This window comes from Eumetopias jubatus, unplaced genomic scaffold (assembly GCF_037043125.1).
Source record: "Eumetopias jubatus isolate StellerSeaLion01/CBP00866 unplaced genomic scaffold, mEumJub1_p1.0 scaffold_13, whole genome shotgun sequence".
NCBI classification, from domain to species: Eukaryota; Metazoa; Chordata; class Mammalia; order Carnivora; family Otariidae; genus Eumetopias; species Eumetopias jubatus.
Window position 1 is genome coordinate 108,217,765 of NW_028274819.1, and position 17,774 is coordinate 108,235,538.

The 17,774-nt window shown below is 39.4% G+C and overlaps 1 protein-coding gene across 2 annotated transcripts in view; it reads left to right on the plus strand.

Moving 5' to 3' along the window:
- NPAT (nuclear protein, coactivator of histone transcription) overlaps positions 1-12,548 on the plus strand; it is a 55,100-nt gene extending 42,552 nt beyond the window's left edge. The window contains exons 12-18 of one of the 2 annotated variants that reach the window (XM_028105879.1): positions 144-272; positions 2,193-3,863; positions 5,333-5,448; positions 5,524-5,632; positions 8,344-8,404; positions 8,505-9,663; positions 10,915-12,548. In XM_028105879.1, the coding sequence (XP_027961680.1) occupies positions 144-272; positions 2,193-3,863; positions 5,333-5,448; positions 5,524-5,632; positions 8,344-8,404; positions 8,505-9,663; positions 10,915-10,992 (3,323 nt within the window). In that variant the 3' untranslated portion in view covers positions 10,993-12,548. Of the gene's footprint in view, positions 1-143; positions 273-2,192; positions 3,864-5,332; positions 5,449-5,523; positions 5,633-8,343; positions 8,405-8,504; positions 9,664-10,914 lie in introns of those variants that run through there. The other variant, XM_028105880.1, reaches the window with a different exon arrangement.
- Positions 12,549-17,774: the final 5,226 nt, after the last annotated feature.

Sequence of the window (17,774 nt, forward strand, 5' to 3'; positions counted from 1 at the left end):
AGGCAACATGTTAAAAACATCCAGAAGACCGTAACTTTAACATAAAGCCTAACATTTGCTTAATCACCATCAGGTTGTATTAACTGATGCTTATTTTTATTTTGATAATTTAACCAGTTGTTTCCCTGTTCCCTTTTTAACAGGTAAATCAAAGAATAATAAAAATATGTCACAAGGCATTTCCAGTCAGCATCTGGAAACCAATACCGGTGTAGTCTTAGCAGATGGAACTAATCTAGCAGTTAAAGGTTCTTTTGAAACAGAACAGTCTGGTAAGAAATTGGTTTTGTTAATATCTTCCATCTAAATCCTAATATCAGTTTCAAAATTTCAAAGGCAGACAATACTGTTTAATTTGGAAGTTGTTCAAATTGCCACATAGGTTTTGTTGTGTTTTTTGGTTTTTTTTTTTTAAGTTTTTTCTTTTCATTAAAGAAAAAAAAATCCCAAGCTTTTTAGTAATTTGAATAAAAGGTGAATTTTTAGTACTCATTCTTTTGTGATGCAATAGATTCTTGACATGCACAATTTAGTATTAATGGTGTGGTCCAGTTTGACAAAAAACAGTAACATTTAACATAATTTTTTTGTGGCATAAATTCAAATCCCTGCTTTGTAAGGTTAGTATGTGGTATTAATCATTCAGCAGCCTGGTAAGCAAGTTCAGCCGACTGCTCAGCATCCATATCTCACTTATTTCAAGGAAATTATATACTGTAGTGAAAATCTTGCAGTATGGGTCTTATAAGGCTTTAGGTCATAGTCCTATGTGTCTACCAAGTCAGTTTTTTATTTCTGCCTCCCATACCAGTGAGGTGGCAGCGGAGTACCAATATGGCACATAATTGACCTGTGGGTCAGTTTTTCTCAGATACAACCATTACTCTTGCATCTCACACATGCTAAACTCTGTGCCTTTTTAGTATCACCTTTATCCGTTCTGTTAGTAACAAGTTATGCCAAAATAATCTTTTTTTGTCTGTCTGCTTAAATGCTGTTACCCCTCCAACTGCAAAAAAAAAAAAAACCCGATGGCTTCCAAGTTTCACATCATGTCTTCCAAAAAGTAGTTTGGGAATATCTCAGACTCCTTTCCCACTCTGAATCCTCTGCCTGCACTGAAGCCCAATTCTCTAATTCTTCTTGGACTGGATTACAGTGTTATTTTGTGTGGAAAATTAGGCTTCACTTAAGCGCTCTACTGCGCACAGAATGAAACTCGAAATCTCCTCTCAGAGTCTTGCCACTTCACTGAAGCTGACGTGGCCTGGATGTAATTTCTGCCCATCTCCCCACGGGAGGATCCAAACGTGCTCTTAACCAGAGATGACTTACCAGTGTCCCATTAACAGAACCGTAGGTGACAGACGTTTTCCAGACCCTTCCTGTGTTTTTCATCTTGTTACCACTACCGTTCTGTCCCACACTGAGTGCTCTGTGACTCAGTTGGTCATTTTGCTGTTACTTCTTGAAACGTCCTCCTTATCCCAGCAAATCACATTTCTTCTGTTCAGATCTCCTCTTATAATAGCTCCCTTTTAACACTTTGTCACGTCCGTTAGGCACAAAGACTTGCCTTTTGCTCCTATGCTATTACAATTTTTACGTGTTTTATCATCTCTCTCTATGTCTGCTTTCCTTAATAGGCTGATCTCCCCAAGGGCAGAGACTAGGTCATTCGTCTTTTATCCCAGCCCTAATCATGTGGTTGATGATCTTTAATAAGTGTGTGTTGAAGATTCCAAACAGGACATGATAACATCAAATGTTGATCATATAAAATGTACTTGGCCCATTTCACCTTGAAGAATATATCCGAAAAAGTAAGGCCAATAGAAATGGTACAAGTTGAAAAGTCAGCTATTTTGAAAAACACGACACATGTAGGGCCAGTTTTTTTACGTACTGATAAACATTAGATGTTCTTACACCTATGTACTTTTTCCTTCTTTGCGTCACTTGTTTTCTAAGAGGTTTGAAAAACAGTTTGGCCCTCGTTTAAAAAGGCATCAGTAATTTTTTTAAAAGTACCTGTAAGTTTTTTGATACTCGGAAAACGTGAGATACGGCTTTTCAGACTTCTGCTAACCAGTATATCAAAGATGAGTTGCTTCCAAGGAGGCAAAACAGTGAACGTGACTCCCTCAGAAAGGAATACATATTCACTGTTCTACCATCCTTGTATTTTGCAGATGATCAGTCTGGGCAGCCCCCATTTTGTGCATCCTATCAAAATGAAGACACCTCAAATGCTTTGAAGAATAGCAGCAACCATGAGGAGCTTGGACAGGAAGCCCAGGAACACTTTCCTCAGATAGGCTCTAGCATCCAGAAAAAGGCATTTAAAACAGTTGTACCTAATGGACAGAAGTGTACCCTTGATATTACCTTTGAGTCTGTGCCTCATTTGAATGACTTTAACCAAAGAGTAAATGCTGATGCTGAATGTAATCAGCGTTGTGCTGAATTGTACGCCCATCAGATGCCCACTGACACCGCCATGACGCTGGAGGTTGGAAAGACTCCTCTGCTGTCCAGCACACCGCGGGAGCCTCCCTTGCAGCCTGATCTGGCCGCTCTACCAGTGACGTCGTTTGTTTCCCTTGGTGGTGAAACTAATGGTGAAAACTTAATTCTCTCTGGGAAGAGTTCTCAGCTTTTATCCCAAACTATTCCATTAACTGGAAAGACATCTAAAACAAGTCAATTTTGTGAAAGCTCTAACAACACAGCAAGACTTAAAACTACTACTCTCCCTGGTTCTAAGTCAGACCCTAGAGACATGCACCAGAATAAAACTGAGGTTCACGGTGTATTGCCAGTTGCCTCACAACGTGCAGACTGCCAAGATAATTCTTCACTTCCAAATAAAATACTACCTCTGTCAGTTGAAAGTTCAGGTTTAAATGTATCCGAACAGGTAGACATTCGTCTTGAAGATTCGGTGTCTTCAGTTAAACAACCATCTGAGGATTCATCAGCACCTGAGTTAAGTCATTTGGAAAAACATGAAAGTCAGCCCTCCAAGTCTGAGAAAGTCGCTGTCGATTCACAAGAGCCTGCGTCTTTAAAAGAAGATGGAGATAGTATTTTTCTCACTTTAGGTGAAGCTGGTAACTGTGGGGAGGTTGCACTGATGGCTCCAGAAGGTCATCCTCTGGAAGAGAAGCAGTCTCTTCCTTCAGAATCTGTGTGTTCTTCGGTGGGAGATTCTCCCCCTGAGTCCCAAAAGACTAGTGAAAAACCTGCAGTGGACAATTCAACAGACATAGATGCATCAAATATTGTCTCTCTCAAAATTATCATTAGTGACGATCCATTTGTTTCCTCAGATACTGAACTGAACAGTGCTGTTTCCAGTATCAGTGGGGAAAACTTGCCGACTATAATACTGTCCTCTCCTGCCAAGTCTCCTGCCAAAGATGCAGAGTTAGTTAAATGCCTGTCTTCAGAAGAGACTGCAGGTGCTGTCACATCTGCTGACAGACTAGGGGATTCCACGCCAGGGGAACAAAGCCTTCTGGCCCTCAAACCTGAGGACTCTCCCGGAAACGGCGCTCAGAATGAAGGCAGCGGTGCTTTCTCATCCACCGTCACACCGTGTGTCTCCAAGGATGGGGGGTACATACAGTTGATGCCGGCTACGAGCACGACTTTTGGCAATTCAAATAACATTCTCATAGCTACCTGTGTGACAGATCCAACAGCCCTAGGAACAACTGGAAGTCAGTCTAATGTGGTGGTGTTGCCTGGAAATTCTGCCCCCGTGACCGCTCCACCACCCCTGCCCCAGTTACAGACACCCCCGAGGTCAAACAGTGTGTTCGCCGTCAACCACACTGTGTCACCCAGCTTTTCACAAGGTAACTTTAAAAATACAATGAGGTTCATTTCTCTGGAATGGGACCTAATTTCTCTTGTGTGTGCATTTATTGACTAGGAGGAATGAAATCGTGGCTAGACAGTGTGAGAAAAGACTGAAATTTGTGATTATGCTCCCTCTTTTCTCTCCCTGATGAATTCACCCATACCTTGTTTTAAATCTGCTATAAGTTATGAAATTCAATGGTTTCAGTGATCCTTGAAGATGGAGCTGAGGATACATTCATCTGCCTTTCCTTACGTGTTGCTTCCCAAGCTCCTTTCCCCTTTTTTTTAATATTGTAGGCATATAATAAAATCTGAATAAATACACACAATTAACTAGTAGCCTGATGGATCTGTTTGAAATGTTTAAAATAACCTCTTTTAAAAGAGGGGTCAGGGGGTGCCTGGGTGGCTCAGTTGCTAAGCGTCTGCCTTCGGCTCAGGTCATGATCCCAAGGTCCTGGGATCAAGCCCTGCATCGGGCTCCCTGCTCCGCAGGAGGCCTGCTTCTCCCTCTCCCACTCGCCCTGCTTGTGTTTCCTCTCTCGCTGTGTCTCTCTCTGTCAAATAAATAAATAAAATCTTTAAAAAATAAAAGAGGGGTCAGAATGACTAAAGACTGGGACTTCAGCGGAAACTCAGAGAAATGAAGTCGTGGTTTGAGTGAAGGGAGGGAGTTGTCGAGTGTAGGTGGGTATTTGAGAGACTGAAGTGGGTGTTCGTGAAAGTGAGCTCCACCTGACAAGAGCAGTTAGTGAATATAAGGAAAAGCTTGATTTAGGGATAAAATAGGACAGCCACAGACTATAGTGTTGACTTCTAAGGACCATATAAGCATTGTCATTTCCCCTCATAGTTTTGACTGTTGGTACATTTCTCTGGACCCTTTCTGACCAGTACCACTAAGATGATAGGTTGGCGTTCTGAGCAGGTCTTGGGCCGTTAACATTCAGCTGAGACCCTAATTTTGTGGTATGATTCAAATTTGAAACCTTCACCATCATGTTTCTAATCAGTTTCATTATTATAATCTAGAAGAATCAACATATAACTGTAATGTGATCTCCTGGCTGTGAAGTCTAATGCTTAGAATATTTACCTTGACCAAATGCAATTAGATTACTTTTGAATATTCAGATTAATTTTTTCTTAATTTGTTAGCCTTGCTCTTGTTCCTAAAGTTTTTTAAGGACAGAAGATTCTAGGGGCCCTGGGTGGCTCAGTCGGTTAAGTGTCTGCTTTCAGCTCAGGGTCCTGGGATCAAGTCCCACATCAGGCTCTCCACTCTGCGAGTCTGCTTCTCCCTCTCCCTCTGTGATCTCTCTCGCTTTTGTTCGCTCTCAAATAAAATCTTCAACAAAAAAAGAGTAGACTCTAAGGTAAAAAGATTACAATTTTAGAAAATTTAAATGTTACTTGGAGTCTTTGGTTTGAGAGAGAATCTTACTGAGAATTTCTTTTTAAGGATCTGCCATCATAATTGCTTCTCCCGTCCAACCTGTGCTCCAAGGAATGGTGGGAATGATCCCTGTGTCTGTGGTTGGACAGAATGGAAATACCTTTTCTGCTCCTCCTCAGCAGGTAAGATTTCTGAACTGAAAATGGCGCAGCGATGCTTTTCAAACCGAGAATCATTCATGGCTGCTTCTCTTCTAGCTCCTTCATATGCCTTTGGCAGCACCTGTATGCAATAGAAGTATCCCTCAAATTCCCATCCCTCCAAAATCTCAGAAGACTCAGGGACTAAGAAACAAGCCTGGTACAGGTACATTTTTATGTTCATTAATGTCACTTTTATGTCTGTATGCTCATTTGTTTACAGCAGCACCACAGTATTTGTTTCCGAATACCTATTTCATTCCTAACAGGTGATTTCCAGTCTTTGCTTAAAGTTGTTTTTTTTGTTTGTTTTGTTTTGTTTTTAGTTATCTAAACTAAAAGGCAAATGGAGCAAAATAGAGTTCAGAAAGAGACCATGTACTTATGAGAACTTGTATGTGATGGATATAGCATCAGAAGTCACTGAGGACAGGAAGGATCGTTCAGTAAATTTTTTGGCTATTATATATGCTATAGGAAAAAAATAGATCCCTTCCTCAAACCATACACAAATCATCTACGATGATTAAAGACCTGAAAGTGTAAAGCAATACAGGTAGGCAGTGAAAGAAATGTAAGAGAATATCTTAGAGACAAAGGGATAAAGGGATTGCTTTATAAAAATGCAAAAAACACAATTATCAGTGGAAAAAGCTGATAGCATGACTGCTCCAAAATTAAAGGTTTCTGTTCAACAAAAGACTCTATTTACAAAATAACACCAGGTCTTCACTGAGGGGTTTCATCAGACTTTGCCTCCAACTCCTCCATCTTCGTGGATGACAATGCCCCCGTCGTCAGCCTGCCCACCATCCTCGCCCTCCGAATTCTCAGACACCTTCCATTTCTAAGTCTTGATCTCCATGGCAGCTAATCTCTCCCACTGCTTCACCTTTAACATTCCCCTTCGCACTTCCCTGTGCAGTTTTTAAAAGCCAGTGACCTGTCCCAGGATCCTCTCGTTCCCGTACAGTGACGCTCTTCAGCCAGCGAGGGCTCCCCTTCCTCAAATCCTCACTTTTCCGTGAAGCTCTGTTTCCTTCCTGGGTTCCCTTCCTTCCCCATCCAGGCTAGACCCACAGTCCAGCACCTCAGCCACTCTTCCAAGTGCACGTTCGTCTACCATCCCCCTGCCTTCCGGCCCTGGATCGGTCCAAACATCCCTCTCTGCCTTTGTACCTGGGCTTGTCAGCATTGCTTTAGAAGTGGGGCCGTTCACGACCGCTTGAAAAATGTCTCACCCTCACTGCCACTTAGCAGCCACTTCAAATGTCTTCCTACCTCTCTTCCCCATCCCCTTTCAGGCTCTTCCAAACTCCTCCAGCTCTTCTCCCGCCTACCCAGCCCCCACCCTCCTCGCTCTAGGCCAGCGGTCTTCTCTCCCAGCCGGTCAGTAAGCAGTAGCTCTGTTCTCCCACCTCCCTCCCGTTCGGTGTGTACCTGGTCTACTTCCTCTCGTTCCTCTCTTTCTTACAGGAATAATGCTCTTGTCCTTTCTACAGCTGATGCTGTCTACCGCATCTTCTGTCTTCTGTATGTCCTGTATTTTTCTTATTTGGATCCTTCTTCCCTCTCTGGCTGTAAAGCTCCTTGGGTTTGTCTCACCTGCCAACCCTCCATCCCCAACTTCTCCTGTCTCCCATGCTTTCTTCATCCACATTATTGTCTTTTCTCATGTTTCCACTAAAACTGTTTAAACTGAGATCATCAGTGCCTCTGGATGTTTTCCATCCTGACCTTACTTCCCTCTGGCAGTTGACACTGTTGGTGGTTTCTGGACCCACCACTAAATTACTGCACTCCTGCCTTGGGGACTACCTGACTCCAGACCTTCAGACTCTGTGTCTCAGGCTCCCTTCTTGCTCCACAGGGACCTTCTGCCTGCTTTTCTCCCCCTGGTTAATGTCACCACGCAGTCCTCCTTGACCCTTCGTGTCTCTGTGAACGCCCATCACTGTCTCCATCATCTCTTTCCTGGACTGTTGACAGCCACCTGAGGAGAATTTCGGATGGCAGTTTCCTTTCTTCTCTAGCCCACCTTCTCGACTACTGCCAGAGTGACTTTCCAGAGCACAAGTCTATTTATGCCTGTTCCCTCTTTAAAAGTCTCAAGGATTCTCTCTGAAACTTCTTTCATAAGGCACAAGGTCCTTCCTAATCTCATCTGTGCCTACCTCTCCAGCCTGGTATCTTCCTGCTCTCCCACATAAATTCCTAAGTCCCTGGAAATTAAAATATGGCTATTAAAACTCCAGAGCTTGTGCTCTGCCTGACATAGGCTTGCAAACATGACAGTCAAATCAGCAAAATCTCAAAATAGGCATAATACATTGCTTTCTTTAACTCTCTGGACCTAAGGAGTACCCCTAAGTGCTGTGTTGAACATTGTAATTAATCGATCCAGAGACTGGACTCAAAATACTTGCCTAAAGTTGAAGCAAGTCATTTGCTCCATATCTGTATTTCCTCTCTAAAATAGATGAATGACCATCTTGTCTTGTATCTAAAATCAGAAGCTGTGGGGGCACCTGGGTGGCTCAGTCAGTTAAGTGGCTGCCTTTGGCTCAGGTCATGATCATGGGGTCCTAGGATGGAGCCCCACATCGGGCTCCCTGCTCAGGGGGGAGCCTGCTTCTCCCTCTCCTGCTCCCCCTGCTTGTGCTATCAAATAAATAAATAAAATCTTAAATAATAATAATAATAATAATTAGAAGCTGCTTTTTAAACCCAGTAGGTGAGAGTACTTCATTTGTTACATTAGCTGTCATTTAAAATTTTTCTCATGGTGTGTGATGTCTGTCCCATTTTCTTTCAGAGTAATGTACTCTTTCTCTCAGGAATGTTTTCCTTTTCTAATTATTTCATTTATAATTCCAGGAAAGCAGGTAAATAATTTGGTGGATTCATCTAGTCATTTAGTTGGATGTCATGCACAAAGGTGAGCATAGAAGTATTTTCCTTCATAGATTCTTTGAATGCTCAGATTGGAAACATAAAGGATGTCTTTATGTTGCTAAAAATACTTGTTTATTTTGCAGAACTGAAGTGTCTGACAAGAGTATGGCCACAGACCTTGGGAAAAAACTGGAAGAAATGACAGTCCCCTTCTCATTAGAGAGCGTAGTTCCAGCTAGCAGACCATTCGAAAGCCACCGACGTGTGCTCTGTTTTGATAGCACTGCTTGTCCTGTGGCAGACTCGCGGGGCACAGACCGTAAGACGGTGTCCCAGAACAAAGAAAGGAATGACATTGCATTTCCTAATCTTGAGTCACCCGTTGTGTCCTCCGCCTTAAAACCCCCTTCTAATAATGCTCTCAAAAGGGAGAGAGAGAGACCTCCTTTGCCTAAGATTTTATCTAAATCAGAAACTGCCAATGGCCGACATACCACCATAAAAGAAACTCAGTCAGAAAAGAAAGTTTCACCAACAGAAATTGTACTTGAATCTTTCCATAAAGCAACAGCTAATAAGGAGAATGAATTATGCAGCGATGTCGAAAGGCAGAAAAATCCAGAAACTTCAAAACTGTCAAATGGACAGCAAAATGGAGGTTTACGGAATGAGAAAACCATAGCTTCACTGCAAGAACTAACCAAAAAACAAGGCACATCTTCAAATAGTAAAAATGTCATTTCAGTAGGTACAACTGTGAAGGATCCAAAACAAGAACAAATGAAATGTGCCAGTTCTCTGATTAACCCACTAACCAAACATGCCACCGAAGTGTTGCCAGATGGCCAGTGGCCTAGTCCCGTAAATAGGCTTCCCGATAGTTCCGATGCACCCGTCCCCCGGACATCTGGCTCAGGGGCAGGGGACAAACATAAAGAGGAGCCTAGAGATGGTATCAAGGTCCCCTCTAGTAGGCGTTTTGGTGAAGACAGTGGCACAGCCAAGGTAATGGTCCCTCCTGTCACCCCAGACTTGCCTGCCTGTAGCCCTACCAGTGAGACAGGGAGCGAGAACAGTGTAAGCATGGCTGCCCACACCCTCATGATTCTCTCCAGAGCAGCCATCTCCAGGACTGCCTCGACGACTCCTCTCAAAGACAATACCCAGCAGTTCCGAGCCTCTTCCCGGAGCACCACAAAAAAGCGGAAAATCGAGGAATTAGATGAACGTGAACGAACCTCTCGTGCTTCTAATAAAAATCTTGCAAATTCATCACTCCCAATGAAAAAGAAGAAAATAAAGGCAAGTTTGAAAGTCTTAATTTCAAAACCACACCTTTGCCCTTCCTTCAGTGCTCACATTAGAGATCTCAGCATTTTTGCCACAGCTACCTAACTGAACACTCTGGTCAAGACAGCTTTGGGTCTTGGTTGACAAAATATATTCTGTAGCAGTGTGTCTCAGCCAGTATGGTACTCAGAATTTGTCTAGGTGAAATGAAGCATTTGCAAAACAATTGCTAAGGCATTGATTGATGAACCTCTTTCTTGGGGAAAGGAGGTTTTTGTTTCTGTCATGATAGCACCCAGGTTTTTTGGGAGAATAACATAAGGCATGAAAGATTGGGAAGCCACTATTTTGTGTGGAATTACAAAGTAAAAAACACCTTTGCAACTCCTACCTCTTGGGTTTTTTTTCCACATGTCCTGCCATCTCTCCCATTGGCTCTTACAGACGTTAATATGTTCGAGCAGCGTAAAAGTTAAATTAACCTGTTTTTTTCTTTGGGCAAGGTTATCTGTAGGAAGGCAATGCAGGGACAGCATTGAGAACTGAAACCCGTTTTTCCTAAACCTGTGTAGCCACTTAGTAAGTGAATTGAATAGAAAGAACGGTGTTTAAAATGTCTTCCGACAAGTCCGGTGTCAGGGAAAGATTCATGGCTCTGATGCCGTGCAAGCCTGGGCTTGAATCCCGCATCTCCTGCTTACTGGTCTGTGATCGTGGTTAAGCCCGGAGCCCTCTGGGGCTCAGCTGCATCCCTTGACGTGAGGCTACCACACGTCTTACCTGAGGCTGGGAGGAGTGAACGTAGTACTCCAAGATGCCCAGTGTGTGCTCAGTGTTTGGAACTGGAACGGTACCTGTTACGTGTAGTGAGGAAAGCTTCTGAGACTCTTATGGTTTGGTGAAAATGACCACCTTCATAGAAAGCATGGTCTGTCTTGTCTCAGTATTCACAAACTCTGAATTTGTTTAATGTCTTTTGCCCTAAAATAATATTAAAGTACCACTGAAGTATAATTTATTAACTTTGGATTTATAAAATGTGTTGCCACTTCTCTGTATAACTAAAATTCCAACCAACTAAAAATTTTGGCAAAATTTTAGTAGTATAGGAAGAACCTGATACAAGGTTCTAAGTGAAAGTTTTTTGGCCTTGTTTGAGTTCAATATGTTAACTTAGGTTTATTTTTTCTTTTTTTTTTTCTTTTCTTTCTTTTCTTTTTTCATTTCTTTTTCTCTCCCCTCCCCCCCCTTTTTTTTTGACAGAAAAAGAAGCTACCCAGTTCATTTCCAGCTGGAATGGATGTGGACAAATTTTTGTTATCATTGCATTATGATGAGTAAACATTCTGAACATAAAAGAACAGTAGCTATTTAAAACTCGTATCCCTTAAACTATGAGTGTAGGGAATGAGATATTGACAGAGCCTAAAAGCATGACCTGCACTTTCCTTATACTGAAACTTCACTTTATATCTGAATCTTGCTGTTTCTGAAGCAGCTTCCTAGTTTGTAAATAGATTTACCTAGTATATTTTTTATTTTGGGAAAAACATTTGCAGAAATGTAAGTAAAGCCAATCTGCAAAACTGTATAGCTCTGACACTTACGTGCTGTAAATATTGTATAAATCTTGTTGAAATAGAAGTTAAATCAACCTAGTGTTCTTACATTGTGTTTTTTGACTTGTGATCCCTAACTGAGGCTTATTCATCTGGAGTAGTTTCTCACTTCTTTGGGGGAAAAATGATGCTTTTCCTTATAAAATTGCCTTCAGTAACTGTCGTACAAGACATTTAAAGACGGCCACAAAGTAGGACAAAGGTGACGACAACCTCAGTTGGTGGTGGAGCAATTAGAAATGAACAATTTAGGTTTTTCCTAGAGTGAATACTTTATTACCCCTTCTTATAATTGCAGTAAAGATTATATTCCTGAAATTTTACACTTTAATGTGTTTCTCCTGGTCGTTCTGGTCTCTTTGTTCTAAAGAGAGAATTTTGTAAACCATTTCTGAGTGTTCTGATCTTTTGTTTATAACTTTTAGGATCTTTTACAGAACTTTAAATGTTTAGACTATTGAGCCATACAAAGTTTATGTAGTAGTTGAGATTTCTTGGTATGTATATACTTTTTCCCATATACTGGGGATTTGAAGAATTGCACTAATTCATAGAACTTCATACATAGTAGTGACCAGTGCACATTTAATTTAAATCTTGTATTCTATGTTAAAGCTTGTATGGAGGATTATCTTCTGGTATCCTTTTAGAAAGCCATGTCCATCATAAGATGTAAAAGAGAAATCATAGTTTTATATTTTAATTTAGTTTCTCCTGAACTGGGCTGTGTTAAAGAACTGTATCTGTACTGAGATATAATGCTCTGTCTCTGTGCCCCTAAGGTGTTAAAGAGTTACTCTCAAGAAGTCCTTAAGGAGAATGAAAGAGGTGCCTTCTCTGTGTCAACTCACACACATCAGTAAAGTTGAAAAATTGGTTTAAACTTTTAAATGAGAACAGAAATTATCATTAATATCTGACCGATTGTGCCTAGATTAAAGTATATTCTCTTAAGTGCTTTCTGTTTGGTTGAATATCAGTATATCAAGGATTTTTTTCTACAGGTGTATATGTTGTTAAAGGGTTATTTTCCTCAGCCTTTTTTTTTTTTATACTAGGCCTTTAAAAAACTAAATCCATTCTACTCCTGTTTCTCAGTGTGGAAATCACGTCATAATTGCTGAGCCTTACTGCAGAAATATGTCTTGTTAAACATTTCTGTGATATGGCGGGGGCCTATTCCTAAAGAACTACATATCATACCCGTAATGTTTATTTAACTCAACTTGATGCTGTACTACAGTTAGGTTTGAATAAATATTTTCATTAACTGCAAAAGTTTGAATTACTTTATATTGGCAGTCATTCTCAAGTAGATACTTTCATTAAATTCCTTTGCAAGTCACTTTTTCAGAAGTTCACATAGCGTTGGAAAACATTTCCTTCTTATTGAATTAATATGTATTAATAGGTGCTAAGTACTAAAAAGTCATACACAAAGTAAGTTCACTTTATTCAAGATTCTTAGGCACTAGCCAAGAGCTGCACTTGATACGGTCCAAAAACAACTTATATGCTTGCAGCTTTCATTCATGTTAAAGAGCAAAACCATAATTCCCTTTTTACCTTAAAAGTCCAAATTCCTGGACATAATTGTAGTGTATACCTGGTAACCTATTTTAACATTCAGATGCCCAGGGAATGCATTTCAGGGTCAGGGTATATACACCATAAACTACTTGTGGCTACTTTGAGAACTACATGTAAGGATCCACTCTTTATTTTGGACATTATTTAGTGGTTAATGCCCTCAACGTGTGCCAAATCTGGGAATTTTTGTAATTAAAAGATTTGATTATTTTAGCCCTGGATATTGTTAGAACCTTTTAGTAGTATGTTGAAACATCCATCAGCACTCAGCCAAAGTCTGGATGTCATGACTCTTAAGGAGAGTTAAGTATGAAGCTTCAATACGATGTCATTTCAAATGCTTGTTGTTATGTATTTTGCAGTCATTATTTCTCAAGCCACCATCCTTTGGCCACAGGCTCAACTTCTTGAAATTCTGTATTAAGTTTTGACTTTACTATTAGATGTTTTCTTTTAATAGACTTTTTTCTTTTTATAAAAAAAATTAACATTTGGCATACCTTTTTCCTATTTTTTCTACATACCTGAACTTAAACAGCAAATACAACTTCCTAATGCTTTTCAGTTTTTATATATTATAAAAAAAGAAAACCATATGACAACCATTAAGAGTCATTTTAATTTATAAATGAACAAAAAGCTTAGTCTTCAAAAAAAAAAAAAACAGCACTGACAGATTTGTAACCAAATAGCTATTTATATTATCAGCTGCTTTCTTAGACATTTTAGAGAGTGGAATTACCAAATTAAAAACTTAGTATATATCTTTTTAAGGATCTCAATACATTTTGCCAAATTACTGCAGAAAATTTTTTTCAGTTTACATTCCTGCCAGCAAATTATCATTTCTGCCATAGCATGTGCTTATCACTTACCAAAGATACAGTCAAAGACGTCATCACTGGTTTCTAGGCTTTTATTTCTTATTAAAATTAGGAGTTAGCTCCCAGCCCATATAAAATTTGTTTTGATACCTGGTGTGAAGTACAGATCAGAGTATATTTTTTCCCTAAACATTTAACCACTTGACTTGGTATAACTGGTTAAGGTTTCTCTCTTCACACACATTTACTTAAAATGTCTCTTACCCTGTACTGACTCAATTTCTTGTTCACAATTCTAAAATTCAAAAGGTTCTAACAACCCATTTTTCTCCCTAAGTTTAGCATCAATTATTTAATGGCAAAACGTGACCTGATTTGACATGAGGCTACATGAATCTTTATCTCATTTGGTAGGGATATTCATATTTTATTACTAGAAAAGTAGTAATGTGCTTATTAAAATGTGCTGTTTGAGATTGAACAGGGTGTATGTGACATATACATCATGTTACTTTTTAAAAATCCTAAATATTCTGAATCCTGAAACCCAGCTAACCATAAAGATAGAAGAGCAAAGACTTTGAACCTTTGTTAAATTTATACATCTTTACATACACTGTAGTGTGTAGATTATTTTGTACCACTGATCAAATCATTATAGCTTTGTGTCTGTTTTAACTATTCTTCTTCCAAGTATTCACTCCTTCCGTGCTTGCCGATTAACTTTTTTAGAATCACTTGTTTAATTTCAAATTAAAATTCTTTTGGAATATTCATTTGAAGTACATTAACCCTGTAAGTTAACTGATACTGAAAGAAGCAAATGGTAAGGGCAGTATGGTGAGTATCCATAACTTTGTAGTTACTGCTAGTCTTATAAATTCCTTGCTGAACTGGGTATTTTGTTGTTTGTTGTATTCGTGAAGAACTCTTCCATTGTTATAACTGGTTATTGCTTTTTTAGTTAGTGTAAAATTTTTATGGAAGCATAACATAGAAAAAGTGCACCAACTATTAAGTTCACAATTCAGTGGATTTTCTAAAAGTACTCACATCCACTTAATTACCCAGATTGAGACCAGCACATTGCCGGTACCCCAGAATCCCTCTAGTAACTGCTAACTCCCAGGGTAATAATTATCCTGACTTCTGCCACCACAGTTTCAGCTTTTTTTTTTTTAACAGTTTATGTATTCATGCAGGATATAGTCTTTTATAACTTCTTTTGCTCAGCATTGCAAAAGATCCACCCATGTATGTAATTCAGATGTCTTCCATGCTATGTATTTTTTCCTTGTGTTTATCCATGTTGTATTATACCACAGTTAATCCATTTTGTAATCGGTGAACATTTATTTTCAGTTTGGGGCTATTAGAAATAGAACTGTGACTATATTTATACATTTTTTGTGGTGAATGTATTACAATTCTCAGTTGGATATATATTCAGTAGGGTTGCTGGCTCTTAGGGTTGCATATATCCAACCCTGTTCAGATTTTTCAGTTGTCCAGAGTGGTTTTACCAAATCCTACTATCAACAGTGTAAGGAGAGTTCCATTTGTTCTACATCATTGTCAATACTTGGTAATTTCATTTTAGCTATTTTGGTGGTGTATATTGGCATCATAATGCAGTTTTACTTTAGTTCTTCCTGATAGAACTGAACACCATTTCATATGCTTACTGGCCATTTGGATGATGGGTCTCCTTTTGTGGAGTATCTGTTCATATCTTTTGACCACTTTTGTATTGAGTTTTCTGCCTTTTTCTTACTGATATGTCCATGTGCTTTCTGTGTTCTAGATACAAGTCCTAGTTCAAATAGATATATGATGTCTGAATATTTCACCATGTTTTTCTTCTAGCAATTTTATTGTTCAACCTTTTGTATTTTGATTAATCATCCAATTAACCCAGCACCATTTTTTTTTAAGATTTTTTATTTATTTATTTGACAGCGAGAGAGGGAACACCAGCAGGGGGCGTGGGAGAGGGAGAAGCAGGCTTCCCACTGAGCAGGGAGCCCAATGCGGGGCTCCATCCCAGGACCCTGGGATCATGACCTGAGCCAAAGGCAGATGCTTAACGACTGAGCCACCCAGGTGCCCCTACCCAGCACCATTCTTGAGAAAGACTTTCCCTTCCCAAATACACTGCACTGTTACCACTGTCATGAGCTAATAAACCATGTACGTGTGAGTTTGCTTCTGGACACTAATCTGTTCCATTGATCGACTTTTTTTAATTGAAGTATAATTAACATACAATGTTAGGTTACTTTCAGTTATGCAACATACTGATTCAGCAATTCTACACATGACTTGGTGCTCAGCACAGTAAGGTAGTCACCATCTGTCACCAAAAAACGTTATTATAGGATCATTAACTGTATTCCCTCGGCTGTACTTTTCATCTCCGTGACTTACTAATTTTATAACTAGAAGTTTGTACCATTGGTGTACGTTTTAAAGATGTGCCAGTAACACACCATCGTAATGAATGTAGGAAATTTGTTTTAGGTTTTTATGTTTGAGCCACTTACTAAGAGCTCTATTAGAACTAATGGTTTTTCTGATGCTTAGTTTTTATTTCCTAAGGATGTATCCTCTCTAATTATTTCCTTTTTTTTTTTTTAAAGATTTTATTTATTTATTTGAGAGAGAGAATGAGAGGGAAGAGGGTCAGAGGGAGAAGCAGACTCCCTGCTGAGCAGGGAGCCCGATGTGGGACTCGATCCTGGGACTCCAGGATCATGACCTGAGCCGAAGGCAGTCGCTTAACCAACTGAGCCACCCAGGCGCCCACTCTCTAATTATTTTCTAATTTCATTTCTTCTTAACTATGGTGATTAGCACTTCAAGTATAACTAATAATGATCAAAGTAGGCTTCCATGTCTTATTCCTCATTTTAATGAGAATGTTAAGTACAATGTTGCATTTTGTTTGCAGTGTTTTAAGAATTTACATCAGGAGTATCTGTTCAACTTAATTAGGTGCTCTTCTAACATCAATTAAAATATTTTATTAATCCAGGGGCTGTGTATTGTGAGCGAAGAGATGCTAAAAAAAATATATTTTATTAAATCCATGAATTTATATAAATAATTCTAATGTGTGCTTTGCATCTTACTGATTTAAGTATAACTAAATTTGATTTGTCAACATTTTATTTAAAATGTTTACTTCTAATGAGATTGGTTTCAAGCTTATGCCAGTTTTTTTTCATTGAATTTGGAACTTACCCTCTCTCAGTTTATCTGAATATTGGAATAGTAAATAGTGCTTGTCTGAGGATTCACGTGATGGTTGAGACAATATATGCAGAGCACTTAGGTCAGTGTCTGGAACATGTTGCAGCTAGTGCCTATGCTGTTTTTTCATTTCTGCATTCTGCAGCAGATAATATTGAGAATGGGAGCTAACTATTCCTGAAACTAAATCACCACGAAATCATCGAAGCTGGCAGGCTTTTGCAGCAGCAATTTAGGTTTTTCCCCCCAAAAGTTCTTCTAGGCTGATTGGTCTAATCAGGCTTCGAGTTTTTTTCTGAATTAAATATATTTTTCCCCTAAATCTTGCTCATTCTCTTTAGAGACTAATTTTCTGACAAAATCACCTGTTAGGTTTAACAATTGTATACTTTTCTGATTGACTGGTCATTTATTCTTTTTTTTTTTTTTAAGATTTTATTTATTTGACAGAGACACAGCGAGAGAGGGAACACAAGCAGGGGGAGTGGGAGAGGGAGAAGCAGGCTTCCCGCGGAGCAGGGAGCCTAATGCGGGGCTCAATCCCAGGACCCTGGGATCATGACCTGAGCCGAAGGCAGACGCTTAATGACTGAGCCGCCCAGGTGCCCTGACTGGTCATTTATTCTGAATGTTTCCTCTTTTCCTCAGAGTTCTTTTTCATGTTTAATTTCTTAAATTGAATGAAGAGTTATCTGGCTTTTTTCCTTTTAAAACTAAGCATTTAATTAAGGCTATGAATTTAGGTCTGATTTCACGTTAAGACATCGAAATTTGGAAGATAGGGTAAGTACTTTCATTTTCTTGTTTCATTATTTTCTTGTGTAATTTAATTAGAATA